Here is a 26,962-nt window from a genome sequence, read left to right as displayed (position 1 = left end):
GGCCTCCACAGCCATCAGAGCACGAACGTGTGTTATTTGAAGACATCAGCTTTGTGGTAGTTTGTTACAGCAGCCACAGGAAGCCCATATATTTAGTAAAGCGTCTACACTGCAAGCTGTGTAGACAGTGTCACACTGTCACTCTGGAGGAATGCTATGAACTGGACCGACCCACAGTCTCACCATCAGAGGACCAGGCAGCTCTCACTGCCAGGGTTTGCCACCACCAGGAGAGCCCTTGAAATGAGTCAGACACATTACCAGGATTCTGGTCGGAGAAAGATACTGAACACATACTTACACCAATGGATGTAGATATTAATGGAGGGAAATGTTTCTTTTTTCCTTTTGTTAAATTCTTTGTTTTTGAGAGAGAGAGAGAGAGAGAGAGAGAGCGTGCGCCACACGAGCAGGGGAGGGGCAGACAGAGAGGAAGACAGAGGATCCCCAGCGGGCTCTGCACTGACAGCAGAGATCCTGATGTGGGGCTCGAACTCACGAGCCGTGAGATCATGACCTGAGCCGAAGTCTGACACTTAACCGACTGAGCCACCCAGGCATCCTGGAGGGAAAGATATCTAAGGAAAGGATATGATTATGGGGATAAGACTGGACACAGACTGGGAAGTGCTGGGAAAGCTTCCTTCAGGTGGAAGCCTGGACCTGAGCCCTGCAGGGAGAGGGAAGGTGAACCAGGCAAAGAGGGTGGGGGAGGAGGGGTGCAGGCAGAGGGAAGGGCACAGAAAGCAGACCCAGTGGAAGGGCAGACCCCAGACTGCGGGGGGGGAGGTGGATCTGAAAGGCACCCTGCAGGGTGCAGAGCAGGGGTGGGGGCTGCGGGTGGAGAAAAGATGAAGAACAGCGCAGAAGAGGCAGGAACGGACCCAGGGGCACCTCACAGGCTTGATCATAGTAACAAATTCAAGAAAGTGTTTGAAACTGGGAGCTGTGGTCTGATTTGCATTCCGAGAGGCTCCTTCTGGCCATGGTACCCTGGCCTGGAGGGCAGCATGGTGGGAGGCTGGGAGGCTCTTAAGATCCAAGAGACAGATAGAAATGTGCACTTGGGTGGTGGCCGTGGCGATGGAGAAACGTGATGGTTCTAAAACTATTTTAGGAGGTAAAATGTGACTCAGTTTGGGGATGGACTGAATATGTGAGGTGGCAAACTGGAAGGAGTCAGAATGGCGTCTAACTTCGGAATCTGGCGTTCCCACATGGGTAGAGGGTGGTGCGGGGCCATTTGCAAAGCTACATTTGGTGGGGACACGGCTAGGGGATGGCACGGGGATCATGAGTTTGGACTTGGACATGTTGGGTTTGATGTATCTGAGATATGGGTGCAAAGATAACAGAGATCATAAACTTCCTTCCCTTTCTTAGCATTTTTCCTTTAAAAAGGTGTGTGTGTGTCCAAAAAGGCAAACACTGTACGATTCCACTCGTGTGAGGAACTCAGAGCCATCACAGTCATAGGGACGGAAAGCAGACTGTGGTTGCCAGGGGCTGGGGGAGCATGGCGAGGTATTGCCTAATGAGTACAGCCTTTCAGCTTTGCAAGTTGAAAGTTCTGGAAACGGTGGTGGTGCCATGGTGGTGATGGTTGTACAACAATGTAAACATTCTTAACGCCCGTGAACTGTACACTTACAAACGGTCGTGATGGTAAATTTTATGTTACGTGTATTTCACCACAATAAAAAAACTGGAAAACAAATGTGTGTATACGTCTGTTTGTGAACTAGATACAAATGTGCGCGTAAAGTACATACATACCATTTAGGGATTAATAAACATGTCTCCATCATCTTGCCTGAGTCATAACCTGTATAGGACCCTTAGAAGCCCTGTCGTACCTCATTCTCTCAGAGGTAAACACCGTGCTGAGTTTATCTTTTTCTCTTTAAGTTGGCTGCACACCCAGTGCAGAGGCCAACACGGGGTTTGAACTCACAACCCTGAAATTGAGAGTCAGATTCTTAACCAACCGAGACATCCCGGCGTCCCTAAGCTGAGTTCATCTTAATACTTTTTTCTTTTTATAATTTACTATCTCTATATGAATGCCAGCACAGTTTTGGGTTTTACATATTTTGCCCTTTACATAAGCTTGGCCGAAAGTCTTGTTTTTGAGATGCATCTGGGTTAATGCCTATAGTGCATTCATTTTCACTGCTCCGTAGTATTCCATGGCATGATTAGGCTGTACCTGGTTTGTCCTTTTCTACTGCTGATAAACACTTGAGGTATTTCCAGTTTTGTTGCTCTTACAAATAAGGCTGATAAGTACATTCTGGAATATTCCTCCTGGCACTCACGTGTGAGAGTTTCTTTAGGGCTGTGATGATGGAAATGTTCTACGAAAATGTGTGTGCTTTCCAATAGGACAGTCATTAGCTACAACTGACTAGTGAGCACTTGAAATGTAGTAGGGTTACTGAAGAACTGTACTTTGTATTTTACTGTAATGATTTTAAAAGAAATAGCCAGGGACGCCTGGGTGGCGCAGTCGGTTGAGCGTCCGACTTCAGCCAGGTCACGATCTCACGGTCCGTGAGTTCGAGCCCCGCGTCAGGCTCTGGGCTGATGGCTCAGAGCCTGGAGCCTGTTTCCGATTCTGTGTCTCCCTCTCTCTCTGTCCCTCCCCCGTTCATGCTCTGTCTCTCTCTGTCCCACAAATAAATTAAAAAAAAAAAAAAAAAAAAGTTGAAAAAAAAAATAAAAGAAATAGCCACATGAGGGGCACCTGGGTGGCTCAATCAGTTAAGCGTCTGACTTGATTTCAGCTCAGGTCATGATCTCAGCGTTTGTGGGATCAAGCCCCACGTCAGGCTCTGTGATGACAGCATGGAGCCGGCTTGGGATTCTCTCTCCTTCTCTCTCTGCCCCTCCCAGCCTGCACCCACTCACTCACTCTCTCTCTCAAATAAATAAACATGAAAGAAAGAAAGAAAGAAAGAAAGAAAGAAAGAAAGAAAGAAAGAAAGAAAGAGCCACATGAAGCCAGTGCCTACCCAATTACACAGAGCAACCCTAGGGTATACTGAGGCAAGAAACTGCTGGTTACTGTAGAGCTAAGTACATGCTCATCTTTACCAGGTACTGCTGGGCTGTTTTCCAAAGTGCTGGAACCAATATCCCTTTATCTTAGCCTCAGGGCCCCTGGGTGGCTCCCTGGGATAAGCATCTAACTCTTTTGATCTCAGCTTAGGTCTTGATTTCAGGGTTGTGAGTGGAAGTCCCTCACTAGGCTCCACACTGGGCATGGAGTCTACTTTAAATTTTTTTTTTAATGTTTATTTACTTTCGAGAGAGAGAGAAAGAGAGAGAGAGAGAGCAGGGGAGGGGCAGAGAGAGAGGGAGACACAGAATCTGAAGCAGGCTCCAGGCTCTGAGCTGTTAGCACAGAGTCCGATGTGGGGCTCGAACTCACAGACTGCAAGACTGTGACCTGAGCCGAAGTCGGACATTTAACCGACTGAGCCACCCAGGTGCCCATGGAGTCTACTTAAAAAAAAAAAAAAATCTTTCTCCAACTTCCTAGGTCTTTTTTAGCTAAATACAGCATCCAGATGGAAGTTTCTGAGAATAAACAAGGTTGTATTAGTCAGGATTCTTCCGTGAAACAGAAACAATAGGAGATTTGATTGATTGATCTATTAATTAATTATAAGAAAGTGGCTTATGTGATTGTGGAGGCTGAAAAGTCCCAGGATCTGTCATCAGCAAGCTGGAGACACAGGAGAGCCGATGGTATAGCTCCAGTCCAAACGCCACCAGGCTCAAGCCTCAAGGAAAGTCGATTTGTTAGTTCCAGTCCACAGGGAGGAAAAGATCAATATCCCAGCTCATCAGTAAGGCAGGCAAAGTTCCCTCTTACTCAGCCTTTTTGTTCTATTCAGGCCTTCAACGGATTGGATGAGGCCCACCCACGTTGGGAAAGGCAATGTGCCTTACTCTGTCTACTGATCCGAATGTTAATCTTACCCAGAAACACCCTCATTGACTCCCCCAGAATAATGGATGACCCAGCGTCTGGCCACCCATGGCCCAGTCAATTGGACACATAAAATTAACCGTCACAAGAGCCCAATATGGTGATCTCCCGCCCAGCTCACCAGAACCCAGGAGGCCCAGGGGAGATCCTTGGAGCTAAGAGAATGAAGTCCCTGATGGTAAGGTCGTCTGAGTTCCCAGAGAGAAGAATGTCCTTTCAAAAGACAACTTGGAGTAGCAGAAACTTGTCGAGTGGGGGCCATATATCTTTCTCCATCTGATCAGCCCAGATTCCTACCTTCACCCCTACCTTCCAGCACACTTAGAAACTCAAGAGGGTGCACTCAGAGGTCCAACCTGGACCGTTCTCCTCCCTCCTCTGTTCTTCTCCATCCATTTCCTGCCCCCCTTTCTCCTTCCCTCCCCCCTCCTCAATTTCCTGTACATTTTGTTCAAGACAAATTGTTTTCAGATCTTCTGCATCTGAAGCCATCTCTTCCCACCTGATACGTACAGTGGCTCTTGCAACAGTGACCTGTTCTTAGGAAACGCTATTTAAAACCCAAAGTGCAACCAGTGTGACGCAGGACTCCCGAATGTGGCTAAGATGTGTCAAGTTACATAAACGCGCATGCTTCTTCTGCCCTTGGCTTGAAGCTTTTCCTAACAGACTTCAGAATTATCAACTCATTAAAGACAAAAAAAAAAAAAAAAAAAAATGCAGGTGCATAAAACGTTTTTAAAAATAACAAGAGTAATAACAAAGTCAAGGCCCCGGGGTAGAGTTGGTCATAATGGTGGAGAGCCGCTCTCCAGCTTCTTGGGGAGAGGACTGTTTTCTGAGTATTCTCTGGAGATAACTAAGCAGCCCCGATCCCTTACTCTCCCTCAAGGTGCAGTGCTGACAGTGAAAAGGAGGAAGGGGATTTTGATTTGCTTATTTCCTAGGAAAAGCCACCCATGTTCATACACGTCCTTGCTACAGTGCTCCCAGGGAAGCGTCAATGCCCCTATTGTACAGAGGGGGAAACTGAGGCTGGAACAGGGCTAAAAGCAACTGCTCCAAGCCACAGAGTTGGTAAAAAGTAGAACTGGGGTTCAAAGACAGTTGGCAGGCCCCATGGCATGATGGTTGAGATGGAAACCAGGAGTTATCATTATCTCCTCTTAATGGACACTGTGCAACCCCAGGCAAGTTATTCAACCTTTCTGTGCATCAGTTTCCTCCTCTATAAGATGGAAAATAGCCGGGGAGGGAAGATGTTATCTATCTGTATAGTTGTAGTGAGGATTAAATGAATCAAGGCAAGTAAAATATTTCAAACAGTATCCAGCATGGCAAGTATAAAAAAAGCTGGCTATTTACAAGTCATGCACTTTCTACCCTCCCGACCTGAACGTCTGCCAGATTCGAGGGCCTGGCCTCTTCACCATGCTGGGTACTTCTTAGTAAATTTTTTTAATGTTTATTTATTTTATTCTTTTTTGAGAGAAAGAGAGCGACGGGGGGAGGGGCAGAGAGAGAGGGAGACAGAATCCGAAGCAGGTTCCAGGCTCTGGGCTGTCAGCACACAGCCCGACCTGGCGCTGGAACTCACAAACCGCGAGATCGTGACCTGAGTCAAAGTCAGACGCTTAACTGACTGAGCCACCCAGGTGCCCCTGGGTACTTCTGAATAAAATGAAGTGACTGGGGTCCAAGCCCAGGCAACAGAAATGCTGAAACGCAAGGGCTCCGCTCCTGACCTCCATCCTTCACACACCCCCGCCTCCCCTGCCTGTTGCAGTTCTGAGTCTCCCTTATTAAAAGCTGCCACTGCCCAGGGCAAGCTGAGAGACAGAGCACGCTATCCCTTTTATGAAAATCCAGCAAGCAGGTGTAAAATGAAGATAACCACCCCCTGCCCCTGCTCAGAGGCGGAAGATTCTTAATTATCTGAGACCCAGATAAACAGCAGGGCCAGGATTGTACAGAGGATGCAAAAATGCTGAGGCAGGCAGGCACGGGCTGCAGAATTCTGCAAAGCTAATGGCGCGATTCAGTGCTTGGAATTAAAGGTGAGAAAATGAGTCTGAGGTTGTCGGCAGCCTCCGTAGGACAGGATAGGGACATGGAGCAGAAGCGGGAGGGACTGGAGGTGGGCAGCTCAGAGGATCAAGGAGAGAAAAAGCGGACTTCACGCTTTATCTCTGGGACATTTGCCACCTATTACAGGCGTTTTGGTGATACTGGGGGGTTTATTGACTCATTCAAATGAAGCTCATAAAATTACCAAACCTCAAGAAGGAGAGCTCCAACGACCATGTAGCAACCTACAAACCAGAGGACAAGCTAAGGAAGACAGTGAGCGAAGATACACTGTGCCCTCCAGGGTCACTCATAGTCCTTCCCTGAACCATACCTTAGTCGAGGCGAACAGGAAGCTGCCCCTGATTCATCCTTCCATTAGTAAGCACTTTTCATAGCTTATGTGATAATGTGTGCTCAGGGTTGGTCCACTGGAAGGGTTCAATAAATGTTGATTTCTATGGTCCCTGGGAACCCTTACAGGGCACTACAGCAAATTCCTAGCAGGTTGACTTGCAAAGCTCACCGCCTAAGTTAGAGCTCATCATTCTAGGTTCCAAATAAATCACTTATCTCCAGAGAAAGTATGGAAAAGTCCTGAGTGAGTCCTGTTTACTGAGCCTGCCTCAGCTGAATTCTTTCTATTTCTACCACACTTAATTCAAGATGGCGGAACAAGACAAAACCCAGTGTGGGATTGTGAGATTATGGGATTGTGCACGTCCAACCAGGAGTTTGAATTTGCATTCTCGAGTGCTGGGTGAAGAAGAAAGGAAATAAAAAGTAAACAGCAGTTCTTTTGTGCTCTGTTATGCGCCCAAGGACACAGACCGAGGACATGGGAGAGCCGTGAGTCCACTTCTCATGAATCCATGCTAGTTCTCTGTGGATTGGGTAAATCTCCCTCTTCTACTTCCTCACCACCCTGGCAAGAGGATTGTTGAACCAGCAAGACAAGAACATGGAAACACACATGCTAAACACGGGGGGGGGGGGGCAGTGCTTGGGGGGCAGCAGCCATTGGACCCTTTCTTAAAAGAGTCAATGTAGCAGGAGACAGTAAATGTGAGAAGACACCCTCAACCATGAAATATGGTCTGACTCACACAGCCTCCACAGGAGCTGATGGGTATTAACTTGATGACTTTGGAGCAGGTGTGACAAAACCAATCTCATCCTGGTTATTACAGCCAGAATCATTGGGACTGTTTCAGTCCATGACTGTCACATTCCTGTCACTCCGAGCTTCCCCACCTGCAAATGCTTAGTTAGGTCTGAAATTCTATTTCTTTCTTATCCTGTGCCAAGGACCCGTGTGTGTGTGTGTGTGTGTGTGTGTGTGTAGGGAAGTTGTTGGGGTAAGGATGGAATGTGAAAGAATAATTTATTGCACATTCAACAAATATTATTTTGCTGAATAAATGCCAGGTGCTGTTCAAGATTCTGGGAAGACAGAACAGTAAGGAAGATAAGATTCCTACTCTCGTGGTATATACTCTATGAAGTATTTCTTTCGTTTGTTTGTTTCCTCATTCACTCAATCAATTCTCTGGAATCATTGCACCCTAGCTTGGCTACTTAATAGCCATTGCAACCTTGGGCAAAATTTTTAACCTCTGATTTTCTCTTCTCAAAGGGACACAAGAGGGGTGCTTGGGTGGCTCAGTCACTTAAGTGTCTGACTCTTGATTTCGTTTCAGGTCACGATCTCGTGGTTCGTGGGTTCGAGCCCCACGTCGGGCTCTGCACTGACAGCGTGTGGGATTCTCTCTCTGCCCCTCCCCCATTCACAGACTCTCTCTCAAAATAAATAAACCTAAAAAAAAAATAAAAGGGATGCAAAATAGGGCCCCTCTAGCTGTGTAAGGGCCTGGCTCTGAGAAATAGCTAGGAAACTGAATCAAGAATGGCCCATGCATGTCCTGCTAGCCTGGGAGGCCGCAGGATGATGGATGAGGCGATTGTTCGGGTCTGAGTGGGCACTGATCTCTAGCCTGTCCTTCCGGGGTCCATCACGTGCCTCTCAGATTGACAAGGTGGGTGCACCTCCAGGCAAGGTTATGTACTACGCCAAGCTGGAGTGGGGGCAGCCATCAGCTTCGTCCACTATTGTCTGCAGGCTGCCAGCAAGACTCCCCAGGGGCCTGGAAGCCGGCCGCTCCCTTGGAGAATGTCACTGAGCCCCTCTTCTGTCCTGACTACACCGACATCCTCCTGTATTCTTTGAATAACATGATTCATTCAAGTATCTACTGATGCACTGGTGCTAGGGTGGTGAGCATAGCTGCTTTCAAGCATCTACAGTTGACATCTGTCCCTAAGTGGGCATGATGGGGAAATTCAGTGAGGTCCCAAGTCAAGAGTTTCATGCAGTGCTTGGCCCAGAACTAGAGCTTAAATGTGAGCCATTCTTGTCCTTGTGCACTCAAGTGTGATACCTTGTACACTCACTGGCGTGTACCATATGCTGGGATACTGTGTGTGTGTGTGTGTGTGTGTGTGCACGTGTGTGCACCCGGTACAAAGGTCAGTCAATGCAAAGTGACAGCCATTGTTCCTGTAGCAGCAAAAGCAACCTCTGGTCCCTCTTGAGCACCTGCAGGCTGAGGGAGCTATTCGGTACTTTCTAGAACTCATATGTTTTCTGTCTTCTTTCTTTTAAAACAGGAGAAGGATATTTTTTTTTCCAACTTTTTTTTTTTTTTTTTTTTTTTGGGACAGAGAGAGAGCATGAACGGGGGAGGGGCAGAGAGAGAGGGAGACACAGAATCGGAAACAGGCTCCAGGCTCCGAGCCATCAGCCCAGAGCCTGACGTGGGGCTCGAACTCACGGACCGCGAGATCGTGACCTGGCTGAAGTCGGACGCCTAACCGACTGCGCCACCCAGGCGCCCCCAGGAGAAGGATATTATAAGTGTCAGTCATGTAGGGTATTTTTTAAACTGGAGAAAATCAAATTTAATTATGTAGTATGCTGGCTCCATAAGAATACGAGGCCCAGTCATGTGCTTTTAATGTTAAAAACTATCTATATATGAGAACAGAAGCTTAATTATAGTTTTAGAACCAAATATAAGTGTGATCCTCACTGCGAACATAAAGAAGTAAAAATTAGAAGTATAAAAATAGAAAAAAGATGTGAAAGCAAGACCTGGGCACTAATTTAATTCTGGTGGATAGTACATCCTAATTAAAGGTTATATATTAAGTAATAGAAGAAAGTGGTAAAACTGTCCATCAGAATTAATAAAAAACATTATTGGGGCGCCCGGGTGGCTCAGTTGGTTAAGCATCTGACCGGCTCAGGTCATGATCCCGTGGTTCATGGGTTTGAGTCCTGCATGGAACTCAGTGCTGACAGCTCAGAGCCTGGAGCCTGCTGCAGATTCTGTGTCTCCCTCGCTCTCTGCCCCTCCCCCGCTCACCCTCTGTCTCCCTCAAAATAAACATTAAGGGGGGCCTGGGTGGCTCAATCGGTTAAACGTCCGACTTCAGCTCAGGTCACGATCTCGCGGTCCGTGAGTTCGAGCCCCGCATTGGGCTCTGGGCTGATGGCTCAGAGCCTGGAGCCTGCTTCCGATTCTGTGTCTCCCTCTCTCTCTGCCCCTCCCCCGTTCACGCTCTCTCTCTGTCTCAAAAATAAATAAAACGTTAAAAAAAAAATAAAAAAAATAAACATTAATAAAAAGGGAAATTGTTTAAAAAATAACATAAAACAGAGGAAGAAAGACTTTTAATTTGCACATATACAGTAGTACAGGCGCACCTCCCTTTACTGTGTTTCACTTTATGATGCTTCGCAGATATTGTATTTTTTACAAATTGAAGGTTCAAGACTGAGATGGAGGAAGTCACTGCAGATGTGGTAGAAATAGCAAGAAAACCAGCATTAGCAGTGGAGCCCGAAGAAGGGACTGAATTGCGACAGGCTCTTGATGAAACTTGAGCCGATAAGGAGCTGCTTCCTATGGAGGAGCCAGGAAAGTGGCTTCTTGAGGTGGAGTCTCCTCCCGGTGAAGGCGCAGGTGGTCGAAATGACAACATTCCATCCACTTCATGGATGAAGCAGAGGCAGAGTTTGAGAGGGACTCCAGATGTGAAAGGAGTTCTACTGTGGGGGAGAGGCTAGCCAGGAGGAGCACCATGGACCACAGAGAAATTGTTCGCGGAAGGAACAATCCATCGATGCAGCAGACCTCATTGTTGTTGTATTTTATTTATTTTTAATGGGTTTTTTTTTATGCTTCTTTTTGAAAAAGAGAAAGAAGAGAGAGAGGGAGAGAGTACAAGCAGGGGAGGGGCAGAGAGAGAGCGAGACAGAGGGTCCCGAGTAGGCTCTGTGCTGACGGCAGAGAGCCTGCAAACTCACGATCGTGAGTCAGATACTTAACCGACTGAGCCACCCAGGCACCCCAATTGTTGTTTTATTTTAAGAAACTGCCAGAGCCACCCCCACTTTCAGCAGCCACCGCCCGATCAGTCAGGAGCCGTCAACCTCGAGGCAAGATCCTCTACCAGCAAAAAGCTTACCACTCGCTGAAAGCCCAGATGATGGCTAGCATTTTTTGGCAAAAAAAGTATTTTTTCAAATTAAGGCATGAGCATTTTTTTTGGAGACATAACACTATTGCACACTTAATAGACAACAGTATAGTGTAGCCCTAACTTTTGTATGCTCTGGGAAGCCAAAAAATTCATTGTACTCATTTTATAGCCATATTCACTCACACTCACTTTATTGCAGGGGGTCTGGAACTGAATCCACAATACCTCTAAGGTATACCTGTAGAATTTATAGACTGTGGCAATCTCAAACTCTCCTGTTGCCACTGAATTCTCAATCCTTCCATACTTTTTCTCCAGAAGTTTGAGAGCTGGCTTTCCCTGTGTCCTGACTCCATCCACGAGGAAGAGCAGCATGGAGATTTCAGCTTTCCCCAGGGCCTGGACTTTGCGGTCTACTCGCTTATGTGGGATGACTATACCCATTACTCAAATCCAGTAATGGCCGTTCTGTGGGCAAGCCCCGAGAATCTACGTCTGGTTCATTGGTCTCCCACATACCTCAGAGACACAGAACTTCCTGCCACTCATCTGTACTTGGGTGCCCCACAGGCACCTCAAACTCATGTCCAGTCCTGGCTACCTCAGTGGTTGGAATCACCTGATTTTTGCTGATACTTCTCCCACACAACCAATCCTTCCTCAAGTTCTTCTGAAAAACAAAACCCCAAAAAACATGACAAGGGAGGGATTGTTTCTCAACACTCATGTACTCATGTTGAGTACTCATGTACTCGACACTCATGTATTCCCAGATCAAAAGGAAGAGGTTTCTTATCTGTAGATGGGGGATGTTCTAGAACGTTCCTCGAAGGGCTCCTGTGAAAGGGATATGGGCTTCTTGTGCATGTGAAGCATTTAGCACAGGCACTGGCCCACACAGAGAGTCGAATAACTGGCAGATGTTACTACAGTGGTCTGTCTCATGGGCTGAGAGAGAAGGGCACATGATGCAGTCCATGCAGAGGTCATATAAGGAGAATATGGGTTTTGAAAGCAGGAAGAGCTGGATCTGAATCCTGATTGCTCTATTTACTAGCTGGGAGGCCCTGAACAGGTTAACTTCTCTGAGCCTCAGTCTTGCTCATCTGCAAGACAGGATAATCCCCTAACTGGCCTCAGGGAAATCACTGAAAGAATGGGTAGAATGCGTATCTTCCTCCCGTGGAGACAGGGTCAAATCATGTGACTCTGAGGTTGCCAGTGACCCCAGGAGAGAAGTCTTACCACTTCCCCCCATTTCTCAACTGAGAGAAATGTAGCCCAGAGAGAAGCTGTCCAAGCTCTCCCAGTTTTGTTGGATCTCAGAACTATCTGAACCCAGAGTGTGCGCTCTTAATGACACGGGCACAGGTACCACCTCTGGGTCCCCATCTCTGTCTGTCTGTCTCCCTCTCTCATCCCTTTCCTCTTCTCAAAAGGAAGGCTACAAAGAGCTTGGGCTTTGGAGTCAGACTGGCTTGAATTCCATCCCAAATTCAGTTCTTGTTTAAAAGGGAAGGCTCTGATAGCCATTTCTCCAGGCAGTAGTGAGAATCAAGTAAGCCTTTTTAAACGTACATAATGCCTTCATGCCAGCGCCCAGCCCACAGTCATAAAGAGCAAATGTTAGTTTCTCCGGGTGTCCTCCCCTCCACACCCCTTCCTTTCCTCGGCCGCCTCCCCGAGGCACTCACATAAACCTGAGCTCAGACTCCCGTCGGACCAAGACTTCCCGGAGACGCTGAATTTTCGCCATCTCCAGCTCGATCTCCTCCGGCATCATGGTTGTCTCCGCCATGGAGATGATGTCCAGCTGATCTGTGCAGGAGACAGGAATCGTAGGCGTCAAGACCCCAAGGCCACGCCGGTTTTCAAGAATTCCCTTAGGCTAGCCCTTGTCCCCATTCCAGGGGGCAGCCTTGCCCCACCGTCCTTGACACTCCAGGAGGGTGCACGTGAGTGTTTATGAGCCAGCCCTTTGGAAACTGGGAAAGACGTTTTCCATGTGAACCCTGTTATGAACAAGAGGAGGCTCTGTTGGCTCACCAAACCTGTTCAAGGTTCTATATATGGCCTTGACAGTCCCTGCCTGGTCCCAGCTCCTGAGTCTCTGCTCTCTTTGACTACAGCCATTTATCCCTGTCCCAGCCTCAAGACCATGGCCAATGTTAGGCAGAAAAGCATTTTATAATAATTATTTTATAGCAATACTCTGAATTATTATCTTACAAGAACACCAAGTAATGTAAGTCAGAGTAATATGAAGTAAGACAAGTTTGTTGTAGAAAATTCAGGTAATAGGTAAGCAAAAAAGAACAAAATAAAGTCATCCATGACTTCACTGCCCAGAGAGAACCACTATCCACATTTTGATAGACATTTTTCCTGTTTCATATTTATGATCAGAATTATATTTACGGCAATATACATAAAAGAATATATTTTTAAACTGTGTATATTACCATATATATGGAAAGACACTACATACATATGCATATATGTACCTATATATGCATGTATATTCATTCACTCGGGCTACAGTAACAAAATACCAGAGGCTGGGGCTTAAGCAATAGACATCAACTTTCTCACAGTGCTGGAGACTAGAAATCCCAGTTCAAGGTCTGGCAGCATCAGTTTCTAGTGAGAACCCTCTTCCAGGCTTGTACATGGCCACCTTCTCACTGTGTGATCACACAGCCTTTTCTTTGCACACACACAGGCAGAGAGCTCTCTGGTGTCTCTTCTTATAAGGACACTAATCCTGTCAGATCAGGGCCCCAGCCTTATGACTTAATTTAACCCCGGGTCAGTTCCTCAAAGGCCTTCTCTCTAAATTAGCCACCCTGGTTATTAGGGCCTCAACATATGAATTCAGGGGGGACATAAAGATTCAGTCCATAACAATATGGATGCATGTGTATACTTATATATGTATACGTAATAGCACATATATTGCTATTAACATTTTGGTGTAAATTCTTCCAATATATATATGGCAATTTACATGATTAAATATAATATATATGTGGTGTGCATACATAGGGTAACACATATGTTTTTTTATGTGTTTTCTATGCATAATATTATATATACCCGTACATACATACATTTCACAACAGCAAAGATAAGAAATAATTTAAACGCCTATCAATGGGTGAATAGATAAAAAAGTATACATATAATGGAATATTATTCAGCCATGATGAAGGAGGATATCCTTTGTTACAGCAGGGATGGGCCTTGAGCACATTACACTAAGTGAGAAAAGTCAGAGAGAGAAAGACAAGTACTATATGATGATCACTTGTATGTGGAATCTAAAAAGTCAAACTCGTAGAAAACAGAGTAAAATGGTTGTTACCAGAGGATAAAATTGATGTTGTTTAAGAGTTGTTAAGAGTACAGGGGCGCCTGGGTGGCTCAGTCGGTTAAGTGTCTGACTTTGGCTCAGGTCCCGATCTAACAGTTCGTGGGTTCGAGCCCCGCATCGGGCTCTGTGCTGACAGCTCAGAGCCTGGAGCCTGCTTCACATTCTGTGTCTCCCCCTCTCTCTACCCCTCCCCTGCTCATGCTCTGTCTCTCTCTGTCTCTCAATAATAAATAAACGTTAAAATAAATAAATAAATAAATAAATAAATAAATAAATAAATAAAACATTAAAAAAACTTAAAAAGAGTTGTTAAGGGTTCAAACTTGCAATATATAGGGAATACACATATCTTTCTTTTAAAAAACTGGAAAAATGTTTACTAAAATGTTAATACTCCCACACACTATTATATACATATGTATCCATCATTATACAGGTCTGGTTTTTGTAATATAAAGTTAGGGTCTCACATTTTATTACCTGTTCTTTTCATTGAACATATCGTGAGCATTTTCGCACATCCTCGGATGTTCTTCCCCAGCAGCAGTGTGAGAGGCTGAGTAGTCTTCTATTTGTGGCTGTATCATGAATCACTCCACCAACCCCCAGGCACTTGGGTTGTTTTCCATTTTCTCCACCACAAACAGCCCCGTAATGAGCATTCTCTAAGCTCAATCTTTACGTGCACCTAAGAGGTGTCTTCAGGCCACACTGCCAGAGTGAATGGCTAGGTTTTAACGGATACAGATCCTACAGTCTTTCACAGGTACAGCCAAAGATACAGGGGAGGAGAGATTCTTGCTTTAGTGAAGCCAATTTCACATGACCTACTGCTGCTTGTCCCGTCTACACCCGACACCTTGGTTCTGCTGCCTGGTGTTTGTCTTTTTCCTTACCTCCAAGTCAAGGGTTTGGAAAGCTGCTGTCTCTCTACCTGTCTCCCTCCTATGACCTGGACCCCTGGCCCTGCACACTCCCCAGGGGCTGGGGACTGCAGACTTCCCTGAAGTCACCCCCTGCCAGCTTGGATCTCAGAATGTTGCCCACTCGCAGAAGCCCGTACGACTGCTGGGAAACTCCTGATCCTGGGTTCTCCAGGATCAGGGGTAAATTGTCATTCCCTTCAATCATCTACCCCTAATAACATCCATTCCATAAGCCTCCTCTCCACCCATCAGGATCCCCCATTTTGCTGAGGAATCTGGAAGGAAGGGCAATTACCTTTAGCTGATTCTCACCTTGAAATGAATGGCCTCCCTAACACTCTCTGAGATAATTCGTAATTTGTATGAGATAATGAGGATAAAGGCAAGGGGAAGGACCAAGAAATTAGTCAGGGCAAAGAAACGGTGGCATTACAGCCGTAGGTCTGCTGGAGATCGTCTCCCTCCCTACCTGGCCTGGCTTCTCGGAACAGCATCTGTTTCTCCTTATATTTTCCAAGAGCTCCTAGATTTCATAGCATGGACAGTGCATGGTGTTGAGTTGGGGAGGAAGGCAGCGCACAGTGGTCTAGATGGATGGCGGGGACATGGGCAGAGGGAGGAAATGTTAAATCAAGGGTATTCACTATCCCCTCCCCCAGCCCTCCAAGCGCAGGAGGTCCTGGAGATCATGCCGCTGTCCTCTGTCCGGCTGAGCTGGTGCTGAAATGCGGGTGGAAGGGGAGCCAGAGAGGAGGAGGGCGTGAGTCTGAGAAAGAGGAGAGAGAGGGAGGGGGAGCAGAAGAGCTGTCTCAGGACTGGGACTTGAGAAGAGAGACAGATGTCTAAGGAGGAATTTTAGGAATTGTCCATGTGACATGCTGAGTCATGATCTCAAGGTCCCTGGAATCAGATTTGGGGTCCTACTGCCCCTGACACCAGACCTAGATGGATCCCGGGGCTGCAGCAATGAGGTCCGACTTGAGGAAAGAGGGAGAAAGGAAAGGACAGGAGAAAAAAGTTAATATTAATTGTTACTGTGTGCCAGGCTCCAATCAGGCTGGAGGACCAGCTTGGGGGAGCAGGGACTCTGGGCACAGGGTAATAGAGGGTTGTGGGGAGGAGGGGTAGAGGGTGTTCTGGAGTCAGGTGGCCAGAGCTTGTGTCCCAGCTCTGCCCCTCACTAGCTATGTGGCCCAGGAGAGTTAGTTAACATCTCGTGACTCAGTTTCCTCATCTGTAATGTGAGGACAATAAGGGACCCCACCACCCAGGGCAGTTGTGAGGATGGAATTAACCAAGGGATGAGAGCCTCCGTGCATGGTGACGATTCCTTTTGTTATTACCACCAGCCCGCTCTGCCGTGCTATCTCTTCTAATCCTCACCATAAGCCAGGAGGATCAAGATGTTCTCTGTTGAACAAACAAGGAAACGAAGCCCAGAGCTGAGTAAGGAAGGAGCTGAGCCCTTGTCTGCCTCCAAAACGCTGGTGCTTTGCCCCATCACGGCTGCCCTTTTTGCACACAGGTGCTCTGAGTCCAGCTACCACTGTCCATCCACATCTGAGAGTCAAGGGCAGTGTCTTAGTTCCCCATGGCTGCCGTAACAGATCAGTGCAAACTCGGTGGCTTAAAGCAACAGGACTTTATTTTTTCTCCGTTCTGGAGGCTGGAAGTCCCAGATCAAGGTGTCAGCAAGGCTGTGCTCTCTCCAAAGGCTCTGGGGGAGGGTCCCTCCTTGCCTCTCCCAGATCCTGGCAACCCTTGGCTTGTGGCAGTATTGTTACAACCTCTGCCTCCGTTTTCATGTGGCCATCTTCCCTGTGGCTCTGCGTGTCCTTCTCTGTCCTTTTCTGAAAAGACCCTATTTCCAAATAAGCTCACATTCTGAGGTTCTGGTTGGATGTGAATTTGGGAAGAGCACTATTCAGCCCACCAAAGTTAAATAGCTTGCAAGTTCCCCCAATAGCCATGTCAACTTCTCAAAGAGCTTTGGTCACTGCACAAGGAGCCAGCCCTAGGTGGAAGCAGCCCAGGCCCCAGGAAGCAGTCAGGGGGAGGGGCAGAGTTAGAGATCCTTGGTCTGAAGCCAGTCACGGGCTATATGAGCTTGAATAGGCCCTTTACCTCTTAGCTTCTCTTTCTTCCTTTGCAAAATGGGGTTCAATAGCTGCCATGTTCTATGCTGTGGCTGAGACCTCATATGATCTCATTTAATCCCTGTTTCATACCTGATGAATCTGAGGCTTAGAGAAGGAAGTAACTTGGCCAACATCACACAATCAGAATGTTGCAGAGACAGAATGCAAACCTAGTGCTCAATCTCTCTCTCTCTCTCTCTAAATGGGCAAGGCCTCTGGGCAAGGGCTAAATGCATCTATGGATGGGACCCAGCAGATATAAGTATCCTCATTTCTCAGATCATGGTTCAGATGGGTAATCTGTTTTCCATGGGACAGTTGCTGAAAACAGCAGTACACCCTGGGGCAAAACATGGGACAAAGACTTAATCACCCACCATGGATTGGCATTTTACCAATTTCCAGGTGCCGAGATGAACATTTAGCATTGACGTGGAACAGAGAATGGGGCTGATACCTGTGTTGAAAAGCCTTGCTCCTGGAAACTTTCCTTCCCCTGGAGAAACGAGCAAAGGCTAGACCTCACATCAGATAGAAGACAGAATGCCGACTTGTGGATAGTGCTCTGTGCCAGGCTCTGTGCTAGGCTCATAATAGGCCTCATCTCTTTTAATCTTCACAGTGTCCTGGGTGAGGGGTTAGCAACTATAGCCACAGGCCAAATCCGGCCCCCTGCCTGATTGTGCAAGTAAAGTTTTATTACAACACTGGTCATGCTCATTGAGGCATTATTTATGGCTGTTTTCACACTACCACAGCAGAACTTTGTAGTTGCAACAAAGACTGCATGGTCCATAAAACCTCAAATATTTACTGTCTGGCCCTTTACAGAAAAAGTTGCCTGCCCTAGATGGTAGATGTTATAATTTCCCCACTTTAAAGATTTACTTATTTATTCTTGAGAGAGAGAGAGAGAGACACGAGTGGAAGAGGGGCAGAGAGAGAGAGAGACAGAGAGAGAGAGAATCCCAAGCAGATTCCACACTGTCAGCACAGAGCCCAATGCGGGGCTCGAACCCATGGACCATGAGATCATGACCTGAGCCGAAGTTAGATGCTCACCTGACTGAGCCACCCAGGTGCCCCCCAAATTGAGCATATTCTATTGCACTGGGTAAGTGGGAAATATCTGTTCTCAAGCGTTAGCAGACACGGTGATTATCCAGGCAGCTTGTTAAAAAGGCAGAGTCTCTGTTTCTACCCCAAGTGGTTAGGATAACACCAGGTTACTTCAAGCTGTACTACAAAGCTATAACCATCAAGACAGTATGGTACTAGCACATAAACAGACACATAGATCAGTGGAACAGAAAACCCAGAAATGGACCCACAACTATATGGTCAACTCATCTTCAACAAAGCAGGAAAGAATACCCAGTGGAAAAAAAGACAGTCTCTTAAACAAATGGCACTGGGAGAACTGGACAGCAGAAGAATGAACCTGGACCACTTTCTTACACCATACACAAAAATAAATTCAAAATGGATGAAAGACCTAAATGTGAGACAGGAAACCATCAAAATCCTAGAGGAGAACAAAGGCAGCAACATCTTTGACCTTGGCTGGAGCAACTTCTTACTAGACACATCTCCAGAGGCAGACAAAAGCAAACATGAACAACTGGGACTTCAAGATAAAAAGCTTCTGCACAGTGAAGGAAACAATTCACAAAACTAAAATGCAGCCTAGGGAATGGAAGAGGATATTTGCAAATGATATATCTGATAAAGGGTTAATATCCAAAATCCATAAGGAACTTATCAAAGTCAACACCCAAAAAACAAATAATCCAATGAAGAAATGGACAAAAGACATGAATAGACACTTCTCCAAAGAAGACAACCAGATGGCTAATAGACATATGAAAAGATGCTCAACATTACTCATCATCAGGGAAATACAAATCAAAACTACAATGAGATACCACCTCATACCTGTCAGAATGGCTAAAATCAACAACACCAGAAACAACAGGTATTGGCGAGGATACAGAGAAAGGGGAACCCTCTTGCACTGTTGGTGGGAATGCAAACTTGTGTAGCCACTATGGAAAACAGTATGGCGGTTACTCAGAAAGTTAAAAATAGAACTACCTTATGATCCACAATTGCACTACTAGGTATTTACCCAAAGGATACAAAAATACAGACTTGAAGGGGCACATGCACCCCAATGTTTATAGCAGCATTATCAACAACAGCCAAACTTTGGAGAGAGCCCAAATGTCCACTGACTGATGAATGGATAAAGAAGATGTGTTACACACACACACACACACACACACACACACAAATGGAATATTATCCAGCCATTAAAAAGAATGAAATCTTGCCATTTGCAATGACATGGATGGAGGTAGAATGTATTAAGCTAAGCGAAATAAGTCAGTCAGAGAAAGACAAACACTATACAATTTCACTCATGTGGAATTTAGGAAACAAAACAGATGAACATACGGGAAGGGGGAAGAAGAGAGAGGGAAACAAACCGTAAGAGTCTCTTAATAACAGAGAACAAACTGAGGATTGATGGAGGGAGGTGGGTGGAGGATGGGCTAGATGGGGGATGGCCATTAAGGAGAGCACTTGTGATGAACACAGGGTGTCGTATGGAAGTGATGAATCACTGCATTCTACTCCTGAAACCAATATTGCACTGTGTGTTAACTAACTAGAATTGAAATAAAAATCTGAAAAGAAAAAAAAACGGGTAAGACCAGGTTGAGGCATTGTGTCTGGGGACCTCATGAAGGAGGTCTTTACACCAGACTCTGAGAAATGCTGGTATCGGTCCTGAAGAAATGAATGTCACACACGATCACCTTCTTTGCAGACTGGGCTTCCATGATAGAACTAGCATGATGGAAACTTTCTTGACAACATTTTCCCGCTAGAAGGCAGGCATCCAACAGCTGTTGGATGGGTGTGCCCATGAGGAGGACAAATCCTGGAAAAAGACGCAATAGTTTTTCTGGCTGGCTAGAGAAGATGGCGGTCACAAGGCTGCTGCGTAGAGAGAGCAACGCTCTAAAGCATGGAAGTCCCCAGGGCTCTAACTGCCACTGACGTCACTGAGCTCCCAGGAGCTGAGTCACTTCTGGGGGATGAGGCAGCTAAATCCATCTTTTTATCCCCAAATGCCACCACACCAGGGAAATGCATGCCCTCATTTTAGCACTGCCCCACAAGCAAGCAAGAGCTGAGCACTGGGCATGACTGGGACGCACCAACAGGTCTCATTACATACCTTGAAAATTTAAAGCCGTCCTGGGACAGGGTGGGGTCAGTGGTGATGGTAGATGAGGGCTGGCAATCTCCTAGAAGCTTGTAATTTAAGTATAGGCAGGAAGGGGTAAAACCATGCTGGGGAACAGAGGAGTCCTCCCTTTCCAATGATGGGTCCAAGTAGGAATTTAAGCCCAGGGTCCCCGGACAATCCCTCCTCTTATTTCTGCCTTGTAACTTTCACACACATGGTATACGCCCCCAGAGGTCACTCACGTGGAACATTGCTGGTCAGCATGGTGCTGTGTCACCATGTACCTAAATGCCTTGGCAGGAAGATACTATCATTATTGCCCTTCCTTCATAGACAAATAAGTGAGGCTCAGAGAGATCAGAAGTGATTGGTCACAATCACTGAACTAGGGAGTCCCAGAGTTGGAACTCAGACCCAGGTCGTTCTGATTTCAAAGCCCATGCTGTAGATCAAAGGGCTATCGAAGAGCATTTCCCAAACCTCAATCACTGCACAGAATTCACCACAGCCATGTACAACCTGCTGTGGCCTCAATGTTTGGGTCCCATCCCCCAAATGCATAGGTTGAAATCCTAAACCCTAGTCTGATGGTATTGGGAGATGAGGCCTTTGGGAGGTAATTAGGGTTAGATGAGGTCATGTGAGTGAGGCCCCATGATGGGATTAGTGTGCTTATAAGAAGAGACATCAGATTTGATTTCTCTCTCTCTGCTCTCCCCCATGCAAGGACACAGTGAGAAGACAGCCATCTACAAGCCAGGAAGAGGTTCTCACCAAACATGAGATGTGCCAGTGCCTTGACCTTGGACTCCCAAGCCTCCAGAACTGTGAGAAATCAATGTTTGTTGTTTAAGCCCCCCAGTCTATGGTATTTTGTTAAAGCTGCCCGAGCAAAGCCACTCTCTATATAATCATTTCCTCAATAGTTCTTTAGGCTGACTTTTTATTCTTTTATTCAAATAAACTCCTTAAAGGAAATCTCATATCATATCCATAAAGAGTAAGTCACTATCACTTAGCATAATTGGGAAGGAGCCATAAAAATAATTCCAATGGAAACAAAGCAATGTTATTAAATTCTGGCTAAATGCTCAGAATGAAGCCGAATTTTTCTTTCTTTCTTTTTTTTTTTTTTTTTTAATTTTTAATATTTATTTTTGAAAGGCAGAAAGAGCACAAACGGGGCAGGGGCAAAGGGAGAAACACACACACAGAATCAAGCAGGCTCCAGGCTCTGAGCTGTCAGCACAGAGCCCGACGCAGGGTCGAACCCACAGATCTTGAGATCATGACCTGAGCCAAAGTCTGGACACTTAACCGAATGAGCCACCCAGGCACCCCTGAATTTTTCTTTCTTAACAATGTGGATTAGCAAGTTCTAGAAAGCTCGCAAGTGCTAAAGAGGCATTAAAGGCAGACCACCAAATTGAGGCTTGCTTCTTTGGTGATCGTGAAGGTTGATGATAATGGCAGGGGTGGGGGGAGGAGTGATTTTCCCACAATGTAGTTCGGTGTTGTTTGATGCTAGAAGCATCTGGGTACCACGGAGGGTACCCTTGTCACCCCACCACACCCCTGGAAAAGCCGTCGTAGAATGGAATCTCAGCCCTTTGGGTTGGAAGGGCATCGGAGGTCACTTAGTCAAGTTCATATCTGCACCTGACAGTCTGTCACCTGACTCAACAGAATGCAGTTCTGAGGGTCCCTTGACAAAAAGCGATAGGCCCAAACTCTGGTGTTGTCCCTGGAAAATTAAATGAGAACAGAAGCTGGAAGGAAAATTCTCAACCGTGTATCAAATTTCTCACCCAAAGATGCATCAGCCATTTTGAGTCATTATTTCAACCCAGCTCATATCATAGAGGCAATTACATGAGCGGACCTATTCATTTCGGCCCCAACAAACGTTTCTGAGATGCCTAGCATCCTTGGAACATCCTCAGAAGGACACGTGAGACAAGGGCCATGGTAGTTGTCTGTGGGGGACTGGGAGGGGTCAGTGTTGGGACGATCACTTCCACCTAATATGTCCATTGTTTGAAATAAAAAAAAGTTTTTAACATTTATTTTAAAGAGACAGAGACAGAGCACAGGCAGGAGAGAGGCAGAGAGAGAGGGAGATGCAAAATCCGAAGCAGGCTCCAGGCTCTGAGCCGTCAGCATAGAGCCTGACGAGGGGCTCGAACCCACAAACCATGAGATCATGACCTGATCTGAAGTCGGACATTTAACTGACTGAGCCACCCAGGTGCCGCCTCCCCCCTTGTTTGAATTTTTAAATAGACTTCCCATTTGGGAGTGATTTTAGATTTATAGAGAAGTTACAGATACCACGGAGATTTCCCATATACCCTTCACCTACTTCCCACTACTGCTAACATCACCAAGACACTGATGTTGGTGCATTGCTATTAGCTATATTTGAATTTTAGCATGAACAGATGTTATCTACTCAAGGTAGATTTAAAATAAAGAAACAAAGGGGGCGCCTGGGTAGCTCAGTCAGTTAAGCATCAGACTCTTGGTTTTGGCTCAGATCGTGATCTCGCAGTTCGTGGGATCCAGCCCCGCTTTGGGCTCTGCAGTGGCAGCACGGAGCCTGCTTGGGATTCTCTCTCTCTTTCTCTCTCTCTCTCTCTGACCCTCCCCTGCTCACTCTTGCGTGTGCTTTCTCTCAAAATAAGTAAATAAACTTAAAAAATAATGAAGAAACAAGGAGCAAAGAAAAAAACTGGTGGGTGCAGGTGCTGAGGGAGCGAGGCAGCCCCTGAAGAGGGCAAGTGAAGGGGACAGTTATGGGCATGGGTTTTGGGGTCTCAGGGCTGGCTCCTCTGCTGACCTTGGTCCCACCCATTGATGACTCTGGGCCTCAGTTTCTTCATCTGCATTGTAGGGACAATCATACCCATTTCATAGGTGATGTATGTAAGTGACAGGCATATAGCAAGTTCTTTCTATAACTCTCTCCGTAATATCTGTTCTTATTACTCCTTTAATAAATATGCATTAAAAACCCACTTTGTGCCAGATACCGCTCTAAGCAACAGGGATGGAACAAGATAGATGAAATCCCTGCTCTTGTCAGGTTGAGCTTCCAGGAAAGGGCTTACAATGTCAGGGAAGAAGGTCATTAGCTCACCATCAGCTCACTCCTGATGGCAGATTCCGGTTCAAGTCTCAGATCTACCACAAAGTGTGGGATCTGGACACACCACTTAATCTTCCTAAACTCAGTTTCCTCTTCTGTAAAATGGGCCAGTACCTCCCACCTCACAGAGCTGCTGCCGTGGAGGTGAACTAAAATGTCAAGGGCTGGGTGTGGTGCCTGGCACGACAAAGGGTGCTCAATAGCATTCTGACTGTCATCCTGTGTCCTTCCCCTGGAGGAAGCCAGACTAACGCGGGGAAGGAAACAGAATGAGGGTCATCGCATCTGGAGAACAACAGCTTGCATTTGGCCCATTCCTCTGTCCCTCTAGGTAAGACCGTGGTCCTCCCGTTCTGCCTGCCTGGAAGCAGGGTCCAGAAGATTCCCCCCAGCCCTCTGTCAGGAGCCAGTGCCTTAGCTCAGCACTGGGTGTGCATAGGCATGTCCTCCCACCCAACAGTCTTAAATACCAGGGAAATATATCTGAGCCCCATTACTGGGCAGAGAATATCCTGATGCATTCCTAGGGCTCCTGGGGACACCCCAGTCTTTTATTGTCATCAATCATTCACGTAGGAAAGAAGCTCATTTCAGCCCCCAAACGTTGCGTTATGGGATGCACCAAGCATCTCCCCCTTCTTGGTATAATGTGAATATAATAGGAAACAGCCGGTTGCTTTTAATGACTCATCATTTCCCAAGAAGACGAAGTAACTGCTTTTAGTTCAAACGCTCCTGGCTGCTCCACCCCCTCCCCAGCCTGCCTTGTGAAGGAGGGTGCCGCCCGGGTCCTGCTGGTAATCATCCCTCCTGGGGCACCGCGTCTCCCCAAGTGTCCTCTTTATACTCACGATCACCCCGCAAGGAAGGTTTTGCAGCGGAGGAAACTGACTCGCCTCCAAATCTTGACAATGGTTATTATTCTCTCAAGTGACTTTGGGCACATTTTTTAGCTTCTCTGAGTTTCTAGTTTCTCAGCCACATCTGACTTGTCTGAGGTCGCAAGAGTAATTAGGAGACAGCACCCTCAGCCCTGGGGTTAAGAAACAAGCTCCTGAGTCAAGCCAACTTGGGTATAAATCCCGGCTCTGCCCCTTTCTAACTGCTGACCTTGGGCAAATGACTTAACCTTCAGGCTGAAGTAAACCTTAAGGCTTAAAGTAAGCCTCGGTGTCCTTATCTGTAAACTGGGGGTAAAGAAGTAGAATGTGAGAATACTGAAGGCCATTCTGAAAGCTCGGGGACGGAAGCTAAGGCAAGGGTTTTATCTAACTTTCACTCAGTAGCCTCTAAGCCCCTTGCCTGGACCAGAGTTTCTCACCCTCAGCACTAATGACATCCAGGGCCAGATCATTCTCTGCTGAGGGGGCCATCTCGTGTGTCGTAGGATTATTAACAGTATCCCTGTCTTCTACCCACTAGATCCCCGTAGCACACACCTACCAACCCCAAATGTCTTCAAACATTTGCACCTATCCCCTGGGGGGCAAAATTATCCCAGACCGAGAATCACTGGTTTAGATCCACTTTTTCAGGAGTGCTCCTAGGAGCATCTTACTTCTTGTTTGCTATACAAGGTAACATATTCACAGGTTCCGTGGATTAGGTTGTGAACATCTTGAAGGTGCCATTATTCAGCCTATCACAGTTTACATAATAGAGAAGGCCGAAGAAATCTACCATGGAGGGTCCTAGGATGGGATCATTATCATCCCTGAGGGTAGAAACTCTGGTCTGTAGGGAGGAACCAGCTCAGCGAAGGACATGGGACAACAGAGCAGTGAGACTGCCCTCTTGCTCACTGGGCATTGTCCACGTCACCCAGCTTAGTGCCAGCAGCCATGGTAGAGCACCCCTTAACTGATAGCATGGCTCAAGTTGGAATGTTGGCTCTGCCCCTTACTGGCTTGTGCCCCTGGACACATTATTTAAATTCTCTGAGCTTCCCCTTTCTCGCTTGTGAAGTGGGACCAACAATACTCACTTGCAATATTTGTTCATCCCTTTTGCACAGTTGGTAAGTGGGTTATGCAACCTTACCCACCCTCAGCATCCATCATTTGTTAAGTTGAGACAATAATAGAAACTATTCATTGGCTGTAGTGAGGGTTGAGTCAGAGATTGTAAGTCTAGGCTAGTACATCAAAAAGACCAGGTTAGATCTTGATAAGTGTCAATTATCATTCACCATCATCATCACCATCACCACAAACATCACCATCACCATCAAAAAAGAGAAAGCATCCAACCTTAGAATCCACCACAGCTGGAGCTAAGGATGGGAAAGGACACAGGAGATCAGCCCCTTGGGAACCCCTGGCCCCTTTACCTCCCTTCCCAGAACTCTGTTCATTGGGAATACCCCACCTCATACACCATCTCATCTCATGTCTTCTTAAGGATGAGAAGCAACCAAAAGCCACGTATCCCACCTACATCATCCACAAAACAAACACTAGGCCTAGGGTGGGAGAGTGATATTAAGGTAATGGAAACAATTTCTTTTTTAAAAACAAGTATTCTAGAACATTATCCTTCAAGGAAATCATCTTGGAACACTTTATGATCCTAATAATACCAACATTCCTCAAGCCTTTTAAGACGTTTCTTAGGCTCTTATACCACTATTAAATCCTTTCTGGATTAAGGAGAGGTACTAATAAACAAACTTTTTGATAATTGCTTTCAAATCAGTTTATGAGTCATCGAAGAGAAGTAGTTTAACACATTTAAATTCATGTTTTTATATTCACATGATCTGATTACCCACTTTATTTGCACAATCTGGCTCAGAATGACTTTTGGTAGTTCCAAAAAATCAAACTCCCTCTCCAAGGCAAAGGTTTATCACCCTAGTGGATGTTCACAATATCTCAACACAGACTGGGACTACAGGTTCAAAGGAGGATTTTTAGAAAGGTTTTCATCTGGATAATGTGTGTTACCATCAAGGTGGGGCTTTGAAGGTGATGACACACGAGTTCTGGCAGATTATTTAGCAATGTGTAATGTCATTTTTCATTACTTGGCATCCTCCCTCCAACACTTCTAAGTGACCTTCAATGAATCATCAAACAGCTCTGTCATATTTCTCCCAGCCCCGAGCAGAAGGGCTTGGGTTAGTTTCTGAGATCCTTTGAGACCATATAAGAGAATGAAACATTCTCGCTAATTCAGTGGGAATTGTTACGGATGTCGAATTAAAACTGTGGAAATCGATAACCCTGTAATAAACAATAGAATGATTGTCCAATTAAAACTGCATAACAACAAATGTTTCTCAGCACTTCTGCAGGTTCATTCTATTATTCCAAGTTCATTTAAAAAAACATCCTCCAGCCCTGCAACCTCAATGATTTCATGAATATAGGCAATTATGAATCTATCCTGAGCCGTGATTCATGCATCTCTACTAAGACGCCCTAACACTTGCAATTTACAAACCAATTCCAAAGTAAGTGAAGGGCGAGGGTCACACAAGGATGGGTAGGAAACCAGATGGTGCTGCT

The 26,962-nt window shown here is 46.1% G+C and overlaps 1 protein-coding gene across 1 annotated transcript in view; it reads right to left on the bottom strand.

The window, feature by feature from the left end:
- Positions 1-26,962, bottom strand: part of BMERB1 (bMERB domain containing 1) — a 121,334-nt gene that overhangs the window by 44,901 nt on the left and 49,471 nt on the right. The window contains exon 2 of the mRNA XM_019468663.2: positions 12,304-12,427. Coding sequence (XP_019324208.2) covers positions 12,304-12,427 — 124 coding nt within the window. The remainder of the gene's footprint in view (positions 1-12,303; positions 12,428-26,962) is intronic.

Source organism: Panthera pardus, unplaced genomic scaffold (genome assembly GCF_024362965.1).
Source record: "Panthera pardus isolate Hobbes unplaced genomic scaffold, ASM2436296v1 HiC_scaffold_5, whole genome shotgun sequence".
In the NCBI taxonomy this organism is placed as follows: Eukaryota; Metazoa; Chordata; class Mammalia; order Carnivora; family Felidae; genus Panthera; species Panthera pardus.
This window is presented reverse-complemented; position numbering and strand designations above follow the sequence as displayed.